Source organism: Cebus imitator, unplaced genomic scaffold (genome assembly GCF_001604975.1).
Source record: "Cebus imitator isolate Cc_AM_T3 unplaced genomic scaffold, Cebus_imitator-1.0 Scaffold678, whole genome shotgun sequence".
Classification (NCBI taxonomy): Eukaryota; Metazoa; Chordata; class Mammalia; order Primates; family Cebidae; genus Cebus; species Cebus imitator.
In genome coordinates, this window is record NW_016107993.1 from 335,697 (window position 1) to 356,141 (window position 20,445).

General features: G+C 38.0%; 1 protein-coding gene across 2 annotated transcripts in view; it reads right to left on the minus strand.

Annotated features, from left to right (window-relative positions):
* B3GLCT (beta 3-glucosyltransferase) overlaps positions 1 to 20,445 on the minus strand; it is a 113,025-nt gene that overhangs the window by 47,163 nt on the left and 45,417 nt on the right. For both annotated transcript variants that reach the window (XM_017518390.2, XM_037734856.1), the window contains exons 5-8: positions 17,643 to 17,719; positions 17,063 to 17,174; positions 10,799 to 10,935; positions 2,736 to 2,799 (exon numbers count right to left, since the gene is read on the minus strand). In XM_017518390.2, the coding sequence (XP_017373879.1) occupies positions 2,736 to 2,799; positions 10,799 to 10,935; positions 17,063 to 17,174; positions 17,643 to 17,719 (390 nt within the window). The remainder of the gene's footprint in view (positions 1 to 2,735; positions 2,800 to 10,798; positions 10,936 to 17,062; positions 17,175 to 17,642; positions 17,720 to 20,445) is intronic.

Genomic DNA, 20,445 nt, shown 5'->3' on the forward strand with positions numbered 1-20,445 from the left:
AAAAAAAAAAAAAAAAAAAAAAAAAAAAAAAAAAAAAAAAAAAAAGATTATGAGGCAAGCAACCAAAAAATGCTGACATAGAAATATTCATATGAACAAAATAAACATTAAGACAAAGAGTATTACTAAAGACAGACAAATTCACTAAGAGTATGCAACAATTCTAAGTTCCTATGCACCTAATTAACATAGCCTTAGAGTATAAAAAGCAAGAGTTGGCAGTTCCATAAAAGAACTCCACCATTATTATGGAAGATTTCTATATTCCTCCCTTAGTAGATGATAAGCAGACAAAACAAATGTAGAATGAAGGATTGAAGCAATGCAGTAAGGAAGAAAATAAGATATCTAAAAAGCATCATTAATACCTTCTTCAATCTAACAGATATGAAAACTGAACATGAGCTAGGCCATAAAGTAAGCCAAAAAGTGTTTCAAATGACTATTGTATAGACTACAATAATACTGTTAGAAATCAATAACAGAAACACAACCACACACACAAATATACTGGGTCACGATGAAAACTTATTTTTTTAAGTGGGTCATAGTAAAAAAAAAAAAAAAAAAAAAAAGTTTAAAAGCCTCTGCCTTGGAGCAGCTCTTAAAGATGATCATCATAACATACATCAAAATTATTCACAGAAGCAATGGTTGTAATAGCAAAAAACCAGCAACCACCCAGAAGCCCATTAACAAGACATAAATAAATAATTATGGTCATATGGGAGACTACTATAGAAAGTAAAAATAAGTTAATTAGAGCTGCATGCATCAACATGGATTAGTCTCAAATTAGAATAGTATTTGTGACAGAGGTGGGAGACAGCCAAATGCCTAGGCAAATAGGGAAGGACCCCTAGAGAATCTCTGATCTGCCCCACAAGTGTTTATTTACACCAAATGTTTTGTGTGGATTAGGGAACCTCCACAGGAGGCTTGCCTGGGCATGCCCACAGCAGACTGGAGGCCTAAACACACTGGGGGATTGGGGTGGGGCCACCAGGAATTAGTGCCTTATGGAGGGGAGAGTGGCCTCTTAAACTCATGTGTGGGGCCCCCAATATTCATTTTATGAGATGGAAACCTGCTGGCAGGACCCCCTCTCTTTGCTGAGAGCTTTCCTTTCACTTAAACAAATTCCACCCTCCTCATCCTTCAGTCTGTATGCCTAATTCTTCCTGGTCATAAGACAAGAGTCCAGATTAGCTGAACTAAGGAGCAAAAACATCCTGCATCATTTGTATACAATTTTGTTTATATGAAGCCCAAAAGGATGCAAAATTACATGTTATTCAGAAACACATTCATACCTAATAAAATATGAAGAAAAGGAAGAGGGAGACAATTCAAGAGAGTTTAGTTTGGGGAGATGGAAGGAGACCTCTCCTGGAGAAGCACATAGGTAGCCTCAAGGTAACTGGTAATAGTCTCCTTCTTAAACCAGGCAAGCTACTTGAGTATTCTGTTCATTAATCTTTATACCCTTTATAGATGTTAGAAATATTATTTTGTATATATTCAACATTTACTAGATTTCCAAACCTAAGTATCTATACTAGAGCTGACTTTTCTTTAAATCTATCTAGGCAGAACTTGTTCTTCAACAAGTCATTTTTTTCATCTTTGTGGAAGAGAAGAATTATGTATATTTATACTCAAATATTCTGTATTATCATTTAAAGACACTTGAAAAGTTAGAAAGTCTTATGTGTGCCTTCTTGTCCCTGGAAGGCCATTAGCACTGCTGGACTGAATTACATGCCAAGATTTACCTTCATGTCCCAACATACAGATTCCTGCAGAGAATGAGAGGCAAGACTGTTTTACACAGTCAGGCATGCCCACAAATGAAATTCAAAAAGGGCCTTCTTAATGATGATTTGAGAATGATTAATGATGGATCACCTGCCTCCAGGATAACTGGTTACAGATGCCCACTAAATGTGAAGAAACCAGGAGTGTTCGGGCTCTAGGCTGCCTGCTTGGGACCAATTAGCTCAATTCTGCTCCAGAGGGCCAACCACAGACACACAACAAAGGCATATGTCTTAGCCTGTTGAGGCTGCTACAATAAAATACCATAGACTGAGTGGAGTCTAAACAAATTTATTTCTCACAGTTCTGTGGGCTGGGAAGCCTAAGATCAAGGGACTAGCAGATTCAGTGGTGGGGGTCTGCTTCCTGGTTCATGGATGGCACTTCTAGCTGTGTCCTCACATGGTAGAAAAGGCAAGGAAACTCCCTGGGGCCTCTTTTATGAGAGTGTTAATTCCATTCATGAGTGCTCCATCTTGTACCCTTACCATCTCCCACAGGTCTACCTCCAAAGACCATTTCACTGGGGCTCAGGTTTCAAGGTATGAATTAGGGGTGGGGGACATGATCATTTAATCTATAGTGGCATATGTACAACCAAAGCACCAAGTAAGAGGTACTTTTAATGACATTTTGCACGTTTTTAGAAATCTACCTCTGGACCCATCCATCTAGCTTAAAAACAAAGAATCATGAATCACAAGATGCAACCTTTTTCACTGTTCTGTCTTCACCTATATAACTGAAATGAGCTTAAAATGATAGGACCTAATTCACTGGAGTGCTGTGAAATTATCTTTATGGGGAGAAGATAGATGTGGGTGGGGAAAACGCACGGTTAGGAAATGTAAAACACCTTTTATATCAAAGGACATGAATTCTTGATTACTAGGACTTTTAAACAAAACATGACATACCTCATGTTTTAAATCTATTGTAAAGTCGGATTTCAGGGATTCACTCTTTAGTCTCTTGGTAAGCCTGAAAATAGAGACAATTTGATTTTTATAACCAAAAGAAATGTCAAACAAGACTAAAACATTCTTTAGACTTTCTAAAGGGTTTGAAAACAGATACATATACAGACTTAAAGATAAAAATAGTAGTTTAATTTCCTTGAGGGAAAGGGCTATAAAAATGTAATGGTTTGTTGACCAATAAGTAGCATTCATTATTCCACCATCTGCCAAATAATATAAAATACAATACAATGCCTTGGGGAAAAAAGTCATGAGCTTTTTTGACTCCTGATAATCTTTTTTTTTTTTTTTCTTTTTGAGATGGAGTTTCACTCTTGTTGCCCAGGCTGGAATACAATGGCACGATCTCGGCTCACCATAACCTCTGTCTCCCGGGTTCAAGCGATTCTCCTGCCTCAGCCTCCCGAGCACCTGGGATTACAGGCATGTGCCACCATGCCCAGCTAATTTTGTATTTTTAGTAGAAATGGGGTTTTTCCATGTTGGTCAGGCTGGTCTTGAACTCCTGACCTCAGGTGATCCACCCACCTTGGCCTCCCAAAGTGCCGGGATTACAGGTGTGAGCCACCATACCCGGTCGACTCCCGATAATCTTTACACTAAATAATGACAGAGAAAGAAAAAGGAAAGGGAAAAATAAATTGTGCTTCAGAAACAGACATGGCAACTTTTTGTTTCTTACTTTAAGGAATCCTGCTGGATTTTATGGGGAAAAAGTATATGGTTTGGGGGAAGAACCACAGTTTTATTTCAAGTCACTGTCTTGTTTAAAATTTTTTCAGTGGCTCCTTTCCCCTATAGAATAAAGCCCGAACTCCTGAGCCAGTCTTGAGGGCCATACCACTCCCCTGACCATCTGAAGCTTCACAGCACCCACTTGCTACACCCAGAGCACATGCCTCCTCATTGTTCTCTCCCTCCGGACATCTGCCTACAGTGTCTGAACCCAACCTTTACTGAGCAAACTTGTAAACAGCAAAGTCATGGGTAACTTCTCCGTAAAACTTTTCCAGACTTGCTCACCACAGTAAATGGAAACTTCCTTGGCCACCAAAGTACAGATCTATCAGCTTTATCACATGCATTAAAATCTGGTGCGTACACAGCTCTCTCTGTGCTACACTTTCTTCTCTGTCTTGCCAGCACTGCCCACTGTACCATGCCACAATGAGCACTCCATGAGCTCCCTGAAATGAATTAGGCAATATATTTTTTGATTCAAAGTTAACAAGAGAGGAATACTTACCCAAATCACCAAAATACCATATGGCTCTGTATTTCTTTATAGAGCTGAAGACTAGACCATTAGTTTAAATTACAAACCTCCTAATACATAGTTTCACTACAAAGAAAAAATAGTGATTTTTAAAAGGAAGAATAGGTTGGGCACATTAGCTCATGTCTATAATCCCAGCACTTTGGGAGGCAAAAAAGGCAGGAGGACTGCCTGAGGCTAGGAGTTAGAGACCATCCTGGGCAACACAGTTTAACATAAAATTTAAAATAATTATTTTTTAAATTTTAAATTAGTTGAGCACGGTGACATGCACTATAGTCCTAGCTACTCAGAAGGCTGAGGTGGGAGGATGGCCTGAGCCCAGCAGTTGGAGGCTGCAGTGAACTATGATCATGCTACCATGCTCTTGCCTGAGCAACACAGACCCTGTGTCAAAAAAAAAAAAAAAAAAGAGGGAAAAAAAATTTATAAAGAAAATGGAAAAATAGTATTGTTTCAATTTTTTTCTACTGTTTTTAATTACATCTGTTGGTTGGGCCATGAAAATTTTCTATAAAAATTTGCTTCTGATTAGAAGAAGGACAGAAAGTAGACACAAGATAAATTTGTTTCATTACAAAGAGTTTGTCTCACAGCTGATACTAACATACCTTGGTAGAAGGTAGCACCAAAAGAAGGCCCATATAATATCTGTCACATTCCTGTTCAATATTTGTCCACAGATCTGTGAGTATAACTGGGGTGGACTGAGAGACTACATCCTCAGATACACTCGCAATATATATTTAGAGAAAAAAAAGTCTGCCCTGGCAAATGAGATCTTGTTCAATTTGAATTCTGCTCAGTTGGAACAACTTTTCATAAACAAACTGTATCAAGATAACTTTGGGATTTGGACTCATGCCACATGGCTTCAAAATTTAAACAGACCACAAAGAGTAAGTATTCATTTCATTCAGGCTCCAAAGACAGAAAAGTCATACCCAGGCTTATTGTCACAGGCAAGGAACCAAGTTGTGATCAGAATCCAAGAGGCATGTGACCTCCACTGTTAGATGGCCATGTTTCATAGGCCCTTTCATAACAGTCAATAAACACCTTAGTATTATTACCTTAAACATGCTCTCCATTTTTTTGACTTTTCAAGTTTCTTTCTCATTCAATCCTTGAAAATTATTTTTCGTTGACAGAAACCTCAGAAGGAGAAAAAGTAAAAACCACTGACAGAATTTCTGAGACAGGGCCGGGTGCAGTGGCTCATGCCTGTAATCCTAGCACTTTGGGAGGCCAAGGCAGGTGGATCACCTGAGGTCAGGAGTTCAAGACCAGCCTGGCCAACATGGCAAAACCCCATCTCTACTAAAAATACAAAAATTAGCTGAGCATGGTGGTGCACACCTGTAATCCCAGCTACTTGGGAGGCTGAGGCAGGAGAATTGCTTGAACCTGGGAAGCAGAGGTTGCAATGAGCCAAGATTTCCCGCCACTGCATTCCATTCTGGGTGACAGAGCAAGGATCCATCTCAAAAAAAAAAAAAGAAAAAAAAGGAAAAGAAAAAAATTTTTCTGAGACAGAGACAGACTAATGAGAGGACAAATGAATATGTACATGACTATCTTTCAGTGGCAATCTCTTGCAACCCACAGAGTATACCATAACCAAGTCATGTTTACCTCGGTATCACAGCCTTCTAGTGGAGGAGTTAGCCTCACGTGCCACCTCAGGTCTATGTCAGTCACCCAGTCACCTTGCAAACGTGTTCAAGTTCTAAGAGTGTGCAGGATGACCAACTAACTAAAAAGGCAATACCTAGTTGTAGTAACTGGGTTTCATTTTTCCATACACCAAGCAAGGTAACAGGGTTTTCCCAATGTCAGTTTCAGTAACCAACAACACCAAAAAACCAATGAAAGCCAGAAATTCCAGTTACTCGGATGAAACGTTTCCCCAATAAATGTTCAATTCCTGGCATATATCACATTTGGTACTTTGCTTTCCTAATTTTTAGAAGGTATTAAGTCATGGCCCCAATAGCACAGTTCTAATGACAAAACCACCTAAGCTACAGATGTGCAAATGACTGAAGGCCCTCTCAACGCAACACCAGGAAAACTCCTAGCTGACGTTTTCAGTCCCACTTGTGAATCAGTCAACAGAGCAACCTGCTGAGGGAAATCTAGATACGGTTTGCTGGTGAAAAAACAATGGAGAAAATCAGTTAACAGTGTCTTCTAACAACATATATTTGAAGAAATCACCTTATTAGAAGCTAATGAAAATTTCTCCAAAAATCTAAAAACTAAAACAATAGTTTTAATTGATCAAATGCATGGATTGCCAAGAAATATTAGGCAGTGTGAACTCAAAACTCACTGATGTGGAATTGCTAGGTCAAATAAAATTTTGGTGGGAAACAGCTTAAGAAAGTATGTCTTATGAAATATCTTTAGGTAACCAGTTGTCCTGGAGACTAAGGCAGAAGAAATACTTAAGTAACTGTAAGTTGTTGCCCTACCTACAATGTGGGCCATAAAGTCAAGGAAAGGACACACAGGGAACTGACATTCCTGGACTGGTACTGTTGGTTGTCTGTACAATACAGAGTTTCCCCTTCATTCTTCCTAAACAAATTCTGGTTTTAATTAATATTGAGCCCAACAATTAAACAGCCTCCAGAGTCAGAGATTGATTACTCTGGGCTAGCCAGAATATTCAATGAAATTCCCTAGCAACTGTTAATAGTCTGGGGATTAGAAGTGAAAATTCTAATAATTCTAATAATCAGTGAAATTCCTGGCAACTGTTAATAATCTGGGGATTAGAACGCACGTGCAGTTAGCCCAACCAGACTGAGGATAGGACTTACCATTCATGGTCGGGAACAGGCTATTTACTATCAGATATAAATAGGAAATATGTAGCCCTTATTGTTTTGAAACCACCAGAGGAACCAGATTTAGGATAAATGGATTCTGTGTACTCTAGGCTTGAGCGTAGGTCCTCAATGATACTGATAAACTGCTGGTTCAACCAACCATAGACCTCACCCCAATTATAGCAATAGTATTTCCTTAATCCAGTTTGAGTTGCTTCCTATTACTTGCATCCAAAGCATGCTAAATGATGTAGATGCTAATAATAGGAAGAAATAGCACATTAGCTTTGAATTGGAAAAAAAAAAAACAGCTAGGAAGAACCAATGTTGCAGTTGCTGGGGCTAATGGATACTTTATCCTTCCTTTAGTCCTAAGTATAATACCAATTTCTTGAAGAATAAATAAGAATCCCCACCAGAAAGCCATTTTAAGATATATCTTGATCACAATATAGTAGCTATGCCAGATGGGTTATATAATTTTATTTGCTTGATTACTTGCTGGCATCAGAAGGAAAGGATATATGATCTAAGATAACTAGAATTTTAAATATGGCACTATGGTAGAGTCTGCACATTTATTTTGCTTTGTTTTTGCTGGATATTAATGAACTATTCTACAGTTTGTTGGTCACTGTTCAGCATTGTGACAAGCAGATGACACACCATGCAGAAGGCTATTTGGTACCTCACTACGCTCTCATATTGGAGTCACAGAGAAGTGCTGGGAATTTCCTGAGCTCTGTGAAAAAGATTAACCTCTTGGCCTTAATTCCCTTAGTCATAGTTCCCCATTGCTATGGTCTGAATGTTTGTGTTCCCTCTCGAATTCATAGGCCTAAGTCCTGCCCCTCAAGGTGATGTTATTAGGAGGCAGGGCCTTTGGCAGGTGATGAGGCCATGGGGAGGAACTCTCATGAATGGGACTGTACCACTATAAAAAAGACCCCTCACCCTTTCTGCCACATGAGGGGCCACAACAAGAAGGAAAGGAACCAGAAAGCCAGCCCTCATGAGACACTGAATCTGCCAGTGCCTTGATCTTGGACTTCGGCCTCCAGATCTGTGAGAAATAAACTGGTGTCGTTTATAAGCTCCCTGGTTTATGGCATTTTCTTGTAGCAGCCCAAAGAGACTAAGATACCTACACACCCTGCTGCAGTGATGAGGCCCTCAGTTCTCTCCCCTAAATACTGTTAAACTTGACTAGAAAGAGAGCTATCTACGGAAGCTGCACTGGCTGCCTTGCCTTGTCAACAGATGTGTTCAATGATCTCACAAACACAACAGGGAAGGGATTCATGGACCTGTGTGTGGTCTCCTGTGGGACTACCTTGCAAAATGCCAGATAATCCGTAACATAAATTCGCCCCTTAACAAGGCTAACATCTTGGCTAGTGCGCAACCTGCAACCCTGGTTCACAAGTCCCCAGAAGCTAGTCATGCGGTGAGCATGGGATAGTAATGAGGTGAGCACTAGCCAGAGCCAGCAGAACCGGCCAGTGCTCTGGGTACTGCTACACTTATGAGGAGTGAAGCAGGGGACAGAGGTTTCCTCAAACAGGTTATACTTAATGCCAGCATGTCAGCCAATAAGAGTTGAGCTGAACTGCCCTACACAGGGATGCCAGAAGTCAAAAATGTATTCAAACAGAATCACTTCCATCCATCTGCACCTGGTTAAGACAGTCAAAGGAAGCAAGAATAAATAGTTACTTCTAACACCTAATTCAACAAAAACTTAATTGAATTCAGCATCAAGAGGTCTCCAAGAAAGTCTTGCTACAGGAAGATAGGAAATTGTGATGGGAAGAAGGGAGGTAAAACTCTAGACTATAGGATTTGCCTTCAAGATGAGAGGCCTCCTGGATCAGAAGGCAGTGATGAAGAAAAGAGCTCACCTGGCTTCAGGGAAAGAATTACGCTCCCTGCTTGCCATACAGCTGTTCCTGGGTCCACTGGTTTCCTCTTTAGTCCTGGAGGAAGAAACACCTGCCGCACTCACAGCACTTTACAGAGAAGGCTATAGCTGTGTTCATTCCTCTCTCAAGGGACTTCCATAGCATACAGGAAATGGGAGAGAAACAGGCTTATGCAGGGGTTGGGACTTCTCCCACAAAGAAGTCACACCAAATCTTTCCATACTGTAAAACAAACTGGAGACAGAACAAGGAAGGCTAGAGGAAGCCTCCTGTGGTGGAGGATGAGAAGAATACATGAAGAAGGGAGAAGGGACAGTGGCTCAGCCTACGAAGTTCAGGTCACAGCTTCTATTCATTAAGAGTCCAGACTCAACAAAGGTAGCTGAACAGGCCCCAACATAAGGCTGCTGGACACTGTGGGAAAAGAGTGTCCTGGGAGCTCCTGGTCCTCAAGCAGTAGCAAACCAAAGTGTATTTAATTTGAGAAGAAATATGACCCAAGGCTGGGTCATATTCCCCTCTTCCCTGCAGAGCACAGAACAGGCAGACCAGTAGAGGGTGAGAAGGCAACGACCACTACTTCTTCTGGTCTTCACTCCCCTTCCTCCTTGACCCTTCTAAGAACAGGGGGAGGAAAACTGTGCAGATGCTCTTAGGCATGCTTGCTAGGGGCCAGGGGAAGGGCATCAATGCCTAGCAGTCCCAGGACTGAGTACGTGAGTCAAGGATCTTAACTGGAAACAAAAATAATCCACTGTGGCTAAAGCATAACGTACATTTGTTAAAGCATACAGACGGCTCATGGAATTACTGGAAAGTCTGAGTAAACAGACTCTAAGGTGAGATTCCAAGAACCCCCTGATTTGTACCACAGAAATGGGCAGCTTAAGAGCTGCAGACTCTGCCATCATCAGGAAGCTGCTGGCAATCCACAAATGACTCTCCCTCTGCCACGAATCTCAATTCAAATGTTCCCCCCATGCTCTGTCTCCTTCCCCACACAATTCAGTTCCCAAAAATATAAACACAAACATAACACATTTACTTGATGGAACCTACAACATATGGCTGCTTCCTTCCTAGCAAAGAAGGCTAGGACACACAGGAGGTTTTGTTGTTGTTTGGATTCTACACTGGAAAGGAGGGCATCACACTACAGAGAACTTTCAAATGTGAAAGGAATAGTCAAGAAGTTTTGGCCAGCCATGAATGACAAGGTATGTACTACCCTGTATATCCACAATGGGCTAAAAAGATTTAAAAGACTCCAAATCCTAGAATCAGGACACTTAATGATAGAAAGTCTTTCATCTCTGAAGATATAAAAGCCACAAGTGCTTTATCAGCTTTCCATTCCCTGGAGAACAAAAACATATAAGTAATCTAAAGGGTCTGTCAACAATCATATCTCCTGAATTACAATTTAACTATCTTCACTTTCCACATCTAACAGAGCACCACTGTGACTATGCACACAAATACCTAGGTATACCTATAGCACCTTCCACCAGCTGTCCCTCCTGCCTGGGCTGTGTTTAAGTATGCATAGCCATGCACATGACGAGTCATCAACTCTCAACCCCAGCATGGTACTGATTCATTTTCTTGGCGGTAATCAAAGTTACATCTATAGCTAAGTAGATCCCTTAACAATAGTAACGATGCTTCCACGTGCACGGTTCTCACAGCACTTCTGTGCTCTCCCTTAGTCTCACAACTTATTATTTTGTGGATGAGTAAGAAGTACAGAGAGGTTGAATGATTTATCTGAAGGGTCTAGTAAATGACAGAGCTGAAGCAGAAACCCTCAGGCATCTGGCTCCTTTTCCAGGTCTTACCACACACTGCCTCTGGCTGAAAAACTCATTTGAGATCCTGAGATCCATCAGTTACAGTACTCAATGAAATTAAAGTTGAATGCACACCCCTCTCACCCCCCCACAAAAAAGTCCAATAAATTCTTACTTGTTTACAAGTGGAATACTTAAGGCCCAGCCTGCAGCAAAGTCTGGATACTTAAAAACTGTAGGATTCTCGGAAAAGGCATAATGGTGAATTATTGTAGATTCTTCATCATGTAATGCTTTTCCTAAAAACCATTCCTGTTAAATAAAGATACAAGTCACCTTAAAAACAATCATTTCATGTAAGACCAATACAAAGTTGTACTATTAGTTTTAGATAATTAAATATTTTGGGTGATAATGAGTTATTAGCACAAATGAAGTAACTCTAGAGAATGTGAACAAAAATATAATTAACACTAGTATGATAATGAATATAACAAAGCTCTGTATATAGAACGTAGTTCAAGATCTGATCATCAGGATGAACAAAACATTAGTCATCATTATACCATAAATGTGTAAAAGTGGTATTTTATAGAATATTCCACATAAAAAGACTATTAGGGCAGAGAAAATAGTATACCCTTATACCTTACTGAGGTTTTCAAACAATAATTGGAAAAATTCCTTTCAGAATCAGTGATTATTTATTTATTTGTTCAAAGCATTTTTATTGAGAATCTACCAGACACCAGGCAGGGACACACTTACCCTACAGTGGAGAAATGGAAATTAAGCAAGTAAATAAAATAACTTCAGGTAGTTGTGCTATGATGAAAATAAATCAGGGTGACTAGGAGCTGCCCTGAAAAGACAGGGAAATCTCGTATGATGTAACCAACTGAAAGGAAAATATCAAGGAGCTGGCTCCATGCAAAAATCTGTTAGCCATATAATGATGACTAGCATTTTGTTCATCCTCAGTAGCGAACTGAGATGAAATAATATCAAAGAGCCAGCTCTATGGAAAAATCTGAGGAAGATCCATCGAAGGACTTAATGCAAAGTACCTAAGTTGGGAAAATGTTTGATATAGTCAATGAAAAAAGAAATCCAGTGTGGCTAGAGCTACTGGGGGTGGGAATAAGGTACAAAAGAGACAGGCAAAAGGCCGACCAGGGTGAGTTTTATGTGCCAGAGGAAAGGAGCACAGACTTTATTCTACGCGTAATGAAAGACTTCCACTTCTAACCCCAATAGCATAATCTGGATCACATCTACTCTCCTGCTGAGAACAAGTATAAAAGCTGGAGAAATGACATAAAGCAAATGATTGAAGCCATCAGAAAAAAACAAAGGCAGGTAGGACATAAAGGGCTAAGATCCCAGAATTAGAAAGCCATCCATGGAAGCCTCATATTGGCCTCCTCTTTTCCTCAAGGAATTTGCTGATTCCTAGAACTACAAACAGCACACAGCCAAAGCAGCAGCTAGGAGCTTTTGTAACCTCACCAGACGAAAGAGACAGAAGAAGCTGGAGCTGGAGACATTGAGAGTAGAGATGTAAGGGGGTCCCAAGATGCTGCATGCACATTTCCCTCAATGACCTAAGCTGCACAAAAACCGAAGGAAAAAATAAGAACCAAGCAGAAAGCAGCAGTGGAGAGGCTAAAAAGCTGAACAAAGCCTTCAGCAACACTGTAGTGCTCGGAGACCAAGGTTGGAGTTCAGACTCTGCCAGGACAAAAGGGCTCTAGAGTAAGGGCAGTCTACAGACAGACCTATCCAAACAAGGTCTACATCCTTCTATATGTAGGAAGTCCTATCATCTATAGCCTTCTTAATTTTTCACATAAAACACCTGAGATTTAGTCAAAAATATCAGGCAGAGAAAGAAACAAGACCAAACCAGAAAAGTGAAGAACAAAAAGAGATGCACAGATGAGACAGATTTTGCAGTTATCAAATAAGACTTTTAAATAGCTATGGTTAACATGTTTTTTAAGCAAAAAAAATTTTCTTTTAAATTGCACCAAAGAACTAGAATTTATAAACAAGAGCCAAATGAAAAATCTAAAACTTAATAATGCAAGAACTAAAGTTAGTAATTCAAAAGAATATTAAGCATAATAGCAGAGAAGATTTAACTGGGAAGTTAAATCTTTCCGGATTTAAGTCTGGAAAGCAAGTCGGTAAAAAATATCCAGACTGTTACAAGAAAATTAAAGGAAGGACAATAGAGAAAAGAGCTTATGGCAATATGAGACAGGGAAAGGGATGAAATGTACAACACTGGAAACCAAGGATAGACAGAATGGAACTGAAGCAATATTTGAAGAATACAGGCTTGGAATTTTCCAAAACTAACAAATGTCATCAAGTTCTAGACTCAAGAAGGTCTATAAACTCCAGTGAGGGCAAATAAAAAGAAAATCACACATAGGCACATAATGGTAACACTGTTTGAAGAAAAAAATGAACCAATCTAAAGTCTTAGGTTTTTAATATGAGCAAGTGGAGAGACAGTAATACCATTTCTGGATGAGGAAGACTGAAGATGTAAGAGGTTTAGAAAGGCATTGAGAGTTCAGTTTTGAACATTTCGAGTTTTAGGTTCCTGTTAGATAAGCAAAGGAATGAAGTAGGCAGCTTGACATAAGAGTAGAGAGTACATGGCTGACTCCCTCAGTTCCTCTGCTCTGTTCAAATGTGAGCTGGTAAGTGAGGTATTCATTGAATACCCTATTATAGACAGGTAAGCCCATTCCCAATACATCCCTTACTCCCTTATTCTGCTTTATTCTTCTCCATGGCACTTGTACCATCTGACACATTATACATTTATTTGCATTTTTCTTTATTGCTTTTTTCCCCTGAAACAAGAATACCACCTCCTTATAGGCAGGGATGTTGTCCAGTTTGTTCACTGCTATATGTCCAATACACCTAACATGTAATAGATGCTCAATAACTTCTTGTCAAATGAATATAGCAAGTCCAGGAGAGGTTTAAAAAGCAACTCTCCTCTACTGAAGAAACTAGAGCATACAATTTGAATCAAGTACCCTGAGTTCTAAAAGTTTTACATATTTTCTCTCTAATCCAACCAAGACCACCTTATTCTCTATTGTTTATCAGAATATAAAATCAAGAAGATATCATACATGAGCACTCTTAGGTATTTCTTAAGAGCCTTATTCTACTTGTGGTTGTGTTGCAAATACCTGCCAGAGTTCTAGTTTTCCTCAGTTCAGCAAAGGTCATAACTGAACATATGTGACAGCTATTAATTTTTAAATCTAACACTAAAACTATATATTTAGATTCACAGATCCATATGACTTTCTTCTTGACACTTTGCCTATGGATATATGAAGTCATGACTGGGTAAGAGTAATACCCTGTAACGGCCAAGACAAATGACCTCAGCTTGAGATGAAAATTCAACCTTTTTAAAAAAATCAATAATAAAGCTCTTTATCAAGTGGTTTATCAAGCAACTAAACCCATATGAAAATCACCATATTTTACATACCATGCCAAAATAGCTTGTATAAAGAAAATAAACATCCAGTACATTTTGGAAACTTTCTTACAAATCTTTCACTATTAAAACCTTTCCCTATTAAAACCTCTGGTTCCGAATAGTTCTATGCAAAACATGTTATGGCTTATCTCCTAATTGCAGTGTTCAACTGTAGAGTATATGACTGTTTTTCAACATTTTTGGGTGGGTTATAAACTACTTTAAAAAATTATTATAGAATCTATGGAAAGAGCCACTCCCCTAATCTTTATTAATGACTTTCTTAATGATTTCATTAAAAGGACAATTATAATCAAAAAGAACCTTAAAAGAATAACTCAGTGTTCCACTAGTATCTTAGAATTACTTTTTACAAGCACCTATGTTTTATCTCTATTAAAAATGCATTTAAGCCAGGTGAGGTGGCTCCCACCTGTAATCAATCCCAGCACTTTGGGAGGCCAAGGCAGGTGGATCACTCAAGGCCAGGAGTTCAATACCAGACTGGCCAACATGACAAAATCCCATCTCTACTAAAAATACAAAAATTAGTCAGGTCTGGTGGTGCATGACTGTAGTCCCAGCTATTCGGGAGGCTGAGGCATGAGAATCACTTGAACCTGGGAGGTAGAAGTTGCAGTGAGCGGAGATTGCACCAACTGCACTCCAGCCTGGGTGACAGAGTGAGACTCTGTCTCAAAAAATAAAATAAATTTAAAGTCAACATACTTCATCAAATACACATATATTAAAAGCATACTGTGGTTACAAAGCAAAGACTTCAAACAACATAAAAAATTTATATAAATCACTGAGGAAGGTAATTTAACAAAGATTACTTTAATACAAGTTAAAGTTTTACATTTAAAATATGTTACGACAGTATACCTTTTTGTATTAGTAAGAATGACTGAAAGATGAAGGAAAAACATCAGAATCAAACAAAATGCCTTATACCCTAATATATTACATAATTATTTTAATGTACACAAAGCTTATTTGTATAAATATCAAAGCCAGGTTTACTTCATACTTTTTTCCTGAGTTTCAAATGGTGGGGAGAAAAAAAATCACAGTGATTTCAGCCAACTTCAACATTATATAATCTTTATCATTTCTTACTGTTAGTTTCAAAAGAAATAAAGCATCCTAGATATTTTTTTTCATATGGCAGAGTTCAGAAAAGAGGGAGAAAACGTCTCCTTTTGCCTCTGTTCTGTACTTGCTTTTCATGAACTTGCTTTGAACTTTTAAATTTGTCATCCCAATTTTCATTAAAAAGCAAAGTGAGTCACCATCTCCTGTACAGAATTAGAGCTATGGATAATGGAAAAATAATCTCCAGGTGAAATGAACACTAGGAGGAGGTTAAAACTCCTACATCCTAAGAAAGATTTGGGAGTTTTTCTCAAGCCAAAAGGAAACATAAAAGCCTAACAAATGGTTTACATAAAACCTGGTAAAAAGTACACAGATGCTGGTTAGTGTCATCGGAAAAGACTGGATGAGACAGGTTCATATTTCTTTCCTTTGAAGGAATTATTTTCTTAACCCAATGACCTTCTCATCCAATTATATCTAAAGCTTCCCAGAAATCAAAAGCATGAAGAAAAATCATAATGAATCTTTCCAGTATTTAAAGATCATCAAAAGCAGTGGTTTCTATCATAGTAACAGACTTTCCAGTGTTTGGAGAAATTAATCTAACGATCACTGTTGTCCAGTGTTTGACATCTACATCAACAAACCAAGCAGCACCCAGAAGCTTGCCTTTTATTCCCCATGAGCTCATTACATCTGATTCATCTCAGGAGTGAGCATCTGAAGGTGGGTGGGACAGGTTTCCACTGGGACCAGAAAGGGCCCAACTCTGCTTATCTCAAGTTTAAAGAATTCCAAAAAGTGATCAGGTTGTAACCTGGGCTTCTTTCCTCTGAAAGAGATCTGAATGAGCTCCATTTACTCTTGACACATTTCCAAGGCAGCTCTCTAAACCTAAGGAGCCTTTGAACATAGCCCAGCAGCAAAACTGATTACTACAGGGTTATAAAGTCATTGACAAATATTCACTGAACACCTACTAAATGTTAAACACTCTGCTCAGGGCTAGGGATTTCAAGGCAAACAAGATCCAGTTGCTAACCTGTGCAAAATAAAAATAAGATTTGAAAATGTAAAAGCAGTACTGTAGTGGACTTCACTGAGTTCCTCTGGTTTAAGATACATCCCTTCTCACCCCCATTCTTTCTCAAATAGTGTTCCTTCTGCCTGCAGACCCTCTTTCTCTCTTGCTAACTCCTACTCATCCTACAGAACTCAGATTGAATGTCACTTCCTGTCCTAACCCTCCTAGGTTAGATTCCATGCCCCTGTTACATGTCTCTAACAGCACCCTTGTCGTCTTTATTAGAGATGTTTTGCTTCTAACCATAACTGCTTCTCTAAGGGTCTGTTTTCCCTGCTATTTTGTGCCACCCATGTGGTCAGAATTGTTATCTGTTTTGTTCTAGCCTCTGCCATCCACAGTGCTCAGTATACAGCTGGCATTCAAAATAATTTTTCTATCTAAAATATGGTCACTGTGTCTGATAAGAAGAAATAGCCAACTTAAGTTTATTACTACGATAAGCAGTTTCTGAACTTCAAGTTATAGTTTTCAACTCTGAAACTGCCAACACATATATTAACAGATTTTTTTTTCATTTAAAATGGCTTGTTATAAGCTATGTCCCTCTATAAGCTACAAATTTCAAAGAGAATTATTTAACATATCTTCCAGACATTCAACAATGTTTCATTCTTGTTCATTTTAAACTCAGTGGTTTTTTATTAGATTCAAAAGCCTCTTAATCAAAATTAAATCTCCTTTGAAACACTGTCCCCCAAAATAAGAACTGGTATTGAAGTTATATTCACCTTAGAGGAGTCATATCTTCTGAGAGTTTCCAAGAGTTTTAGAACCTGTATTCTTGTCTCTTCTTCACAGAAGAAAATCCATGATGAATTTCTGCTATATGTTACCGAAAAGCTGACAAAAAGAAACAAGTTTCAGTAATCACTTCTGTAAAATGAGTTAATAATAAGGTTTAAAACTGGTCAGTAGGAAATGAATGCAGGGTACACAGAATGGCATATCTAGTTTCTTCCCTCTATATTTTTCTTCAGCTTATAGAAAAGCCAGATGCTAATGGTTTATAAAACAGTCAGAGTTCTTAATTATCTCCATAACAACATTAGTTCAGGGGATAAATAACTTTCAAATATCAACTTCAAGCATTTTATCTTTTAAGAGAAAGCATATATAAAAACAAAAGCTATTCATGATTAAGAACCAATCATCAATAAATTTGATTAAGGTAGTAATCATAAAAAGTAAAACTCAAATTTACTTCACTTACTGACTGAGGAAAACCACACTCTCTTAATAAAAAGACTAGGGGCATAAAAGTGTTCAGGTTGGAATGTCAGTCATTCACACATTGTGAGTTAAACGTACTGCGGTAATAATGGAAGTATGGTCCATGCACCTTCTTGTTTAGCTAGCTGATGAAGGAGGAGGACACTGGGGAGCTCCTGAAAAAACAATGATCAAAGAAGATAAATATGAATTGACCACTCCAAAAAAAGTTTAAAAAGAGAAGAAAAGGTTTGGCTTAAAATGCAGCTATTTCTACAGCCCTGACATGGTACTCTTCACACCACTTTTTTTTCCTCATTTTCTCCAGGAGCTACTGGAAATGAAGTATTTTGGCTGAGTCCGTGCAACCTCTGCACCACCCACGCACTCAAATAGGGCTCAAGACCTACAAGGAGGGTCTTCCTTGACTCAGAGCCAACCTGAAATCTGTAAAGGTGACTTGAAGGGAAGAGCCTGGGGGAAGTAGTGAGGGATAATTCAGAGGCACAGAAGCAGTTTTTTATTTTATATACATACGGAACATGTTAAAAGAAAAACCTTTTGGCTAGGGGATACAATATCTGATCTATCTCGTGCAAAAATTACTTTTTGAAGTTCTCTAAACACATTAAAACACTCTGATAACAAAAAGTTTTGGTCTAGAAATATAATCCTTAAATTATTCAGGCAATAATAGAACAGCATAATAATGGAATTGATAAATTTATCAGCATAGGAGGCACTAAAACTCAGAAATAAGGCACAACTGCACTTACATAAATTATATACACATATATAAAGAGAGATTTTTAAGGCTACAAGTGTTAGCTTTGAAATAAAACACTATTTGCTATATTTCAAGTTGTTACAAAAGCCAAAAGTCAAAAATTTCGTATCTGATATGCTTAAACCTCCTCCCCCAACAAACTTTATTATATCCTGTGTTTTATACTAGCTATAAAACTATATTCCTAGTAGCCATTACAGACAAAAGAATTTAAGTGCCTAAATATCTGAAATATTACTGGACTGTGGGTTCCACAGCAGTCTTAAAATTCATAGATATTTATTATGAAGAACACAACAGTCTTTAATATAAATCCTTGGAATTAAATTTCAAGTAAACCTCATTTATTTATTTTATATAGTATTCAACTTCCATGTACAAATATAAAATGCAAAAAACAGTAATCAAAGGTTAAATCAAACAATGTGGTATGTTAGAAGAAAGAGTACACCTTAAGACTGAATTAGCAGTTACGCAATATAAATAATTCAGGGCCTTCCTACCATTGCTTCTGAATTATGCAGTAATTTTTATTGTCTTTTTAAAATTCCAGGAAATATATATATTCATGAACGATTACATAAGAGCAAAAAATCATGTGTAAAGAAACTAATAACGTTACTATTTGCATAAAACTTTAGAATTATGGGTAAATGCAAATGTGAGCAAGACAAGAAAAGAAATATAGCAAATACTTTTAAAAGTTTTACATAAAAGAAAGCAGTAATGAGTTATTATGCATCAACTAAAATTATGATGAAAGCTTTATAACAATGGAAATGTCTTTATGTTTAATAGAAAAAGACATGATTCCAAGAATAAAACAAAATCCTAGATGAATAGACTAGAGGAACCAGAAAGTGAAAATATTTGTGTCAAGATGATAGAATAATGAGATATATGCTTTAAAAATCCTTCAATGTAAATAAAACATAGCTAAGTTTTTTAAAAATTGAAGGAAAATGAATGCACCTCAAAAATTTACTTCCAAACAAGTATTATACTTCCTAATTATAGGATATATATATAAAGTAATATCAACAGCTATTAACTGAGAAAAGGTTTCCTTTGATGCCTAAACAGTAACCTCAGCAGAAAGGCTACAAGGGCACTTTCCTGGCAGAGATTAGAAGACAAACTTATGAATAACTCTGCCACAACACTAAAAATGTGGCAGGCAAAGGTGTAGGTAGTGCAAACAAGGAATCACATCCTAGACTGAAATAAACTCTATGGATTATCAGTAGATTAAATTCATTGATAGCTCCATTACATTTGCTTACTAAATCATATACTAGATTTCATATTTGCTTCAGTTTGTGAACACAAGATCAGACAAATTTTCTGTCCCTCTATATCTCCAAACAACAACATTTCAAAAGCTAGCATGCCTTGTTAATAACGCTCTCCAAAGATGAGTACTCAAAAATACAAAGTAGGTGCTACCTTGGCACTCAGATACCTGCTCTTGATTAACTCTTGAGTAAGCCAAGGTCATCTTAATTATAAATAAATTTTAATCTACTAATCCCCAAAAATGCCCAAGAGATTTTATTCTTGTCATATACATACATACACACACATATATATATGCGAATGCACACAGAGACCCAAACAGACATAATAATACACTTAGATGTAGTAGCACCTTAAAGGAAATTATCCAAAAGGTTGCAATAAAATTTTTTAGCAAATGATCTTATCTCAGTTCCTACCACTTAGGATTATAATAATTTATGTCCCATCTGTCACAAGATTTAGACCTCCTTAAAGGCAGTGTCACTAAATGCTACCATTTTAGATTCAAAGTAAGCTTTTATTTTTATTTTTATTTTTAGAGATGGAGTTTTGCTCTCGTCACCCAGGCTGGAGTGCAATGGCACAATCTCGGCTAGCTGCAACTTCCACCTCCTGGGTTCAAACGATTCTTCTGCCTCTCCTTCCTGAGGAGCTGGGATTACAAGCATGCACCACCACACCTGGCTAATTTTTGTATTGTTAGTACAGATAGGGTTTCACCATGTTGGCCAGGCTGGTCTCGAACTCCTGACCTCAGGTGATCCACCCGCCTCAGCTCCCAAAGTACTGGGATTACAAGCATGAGCCTGTAATTAT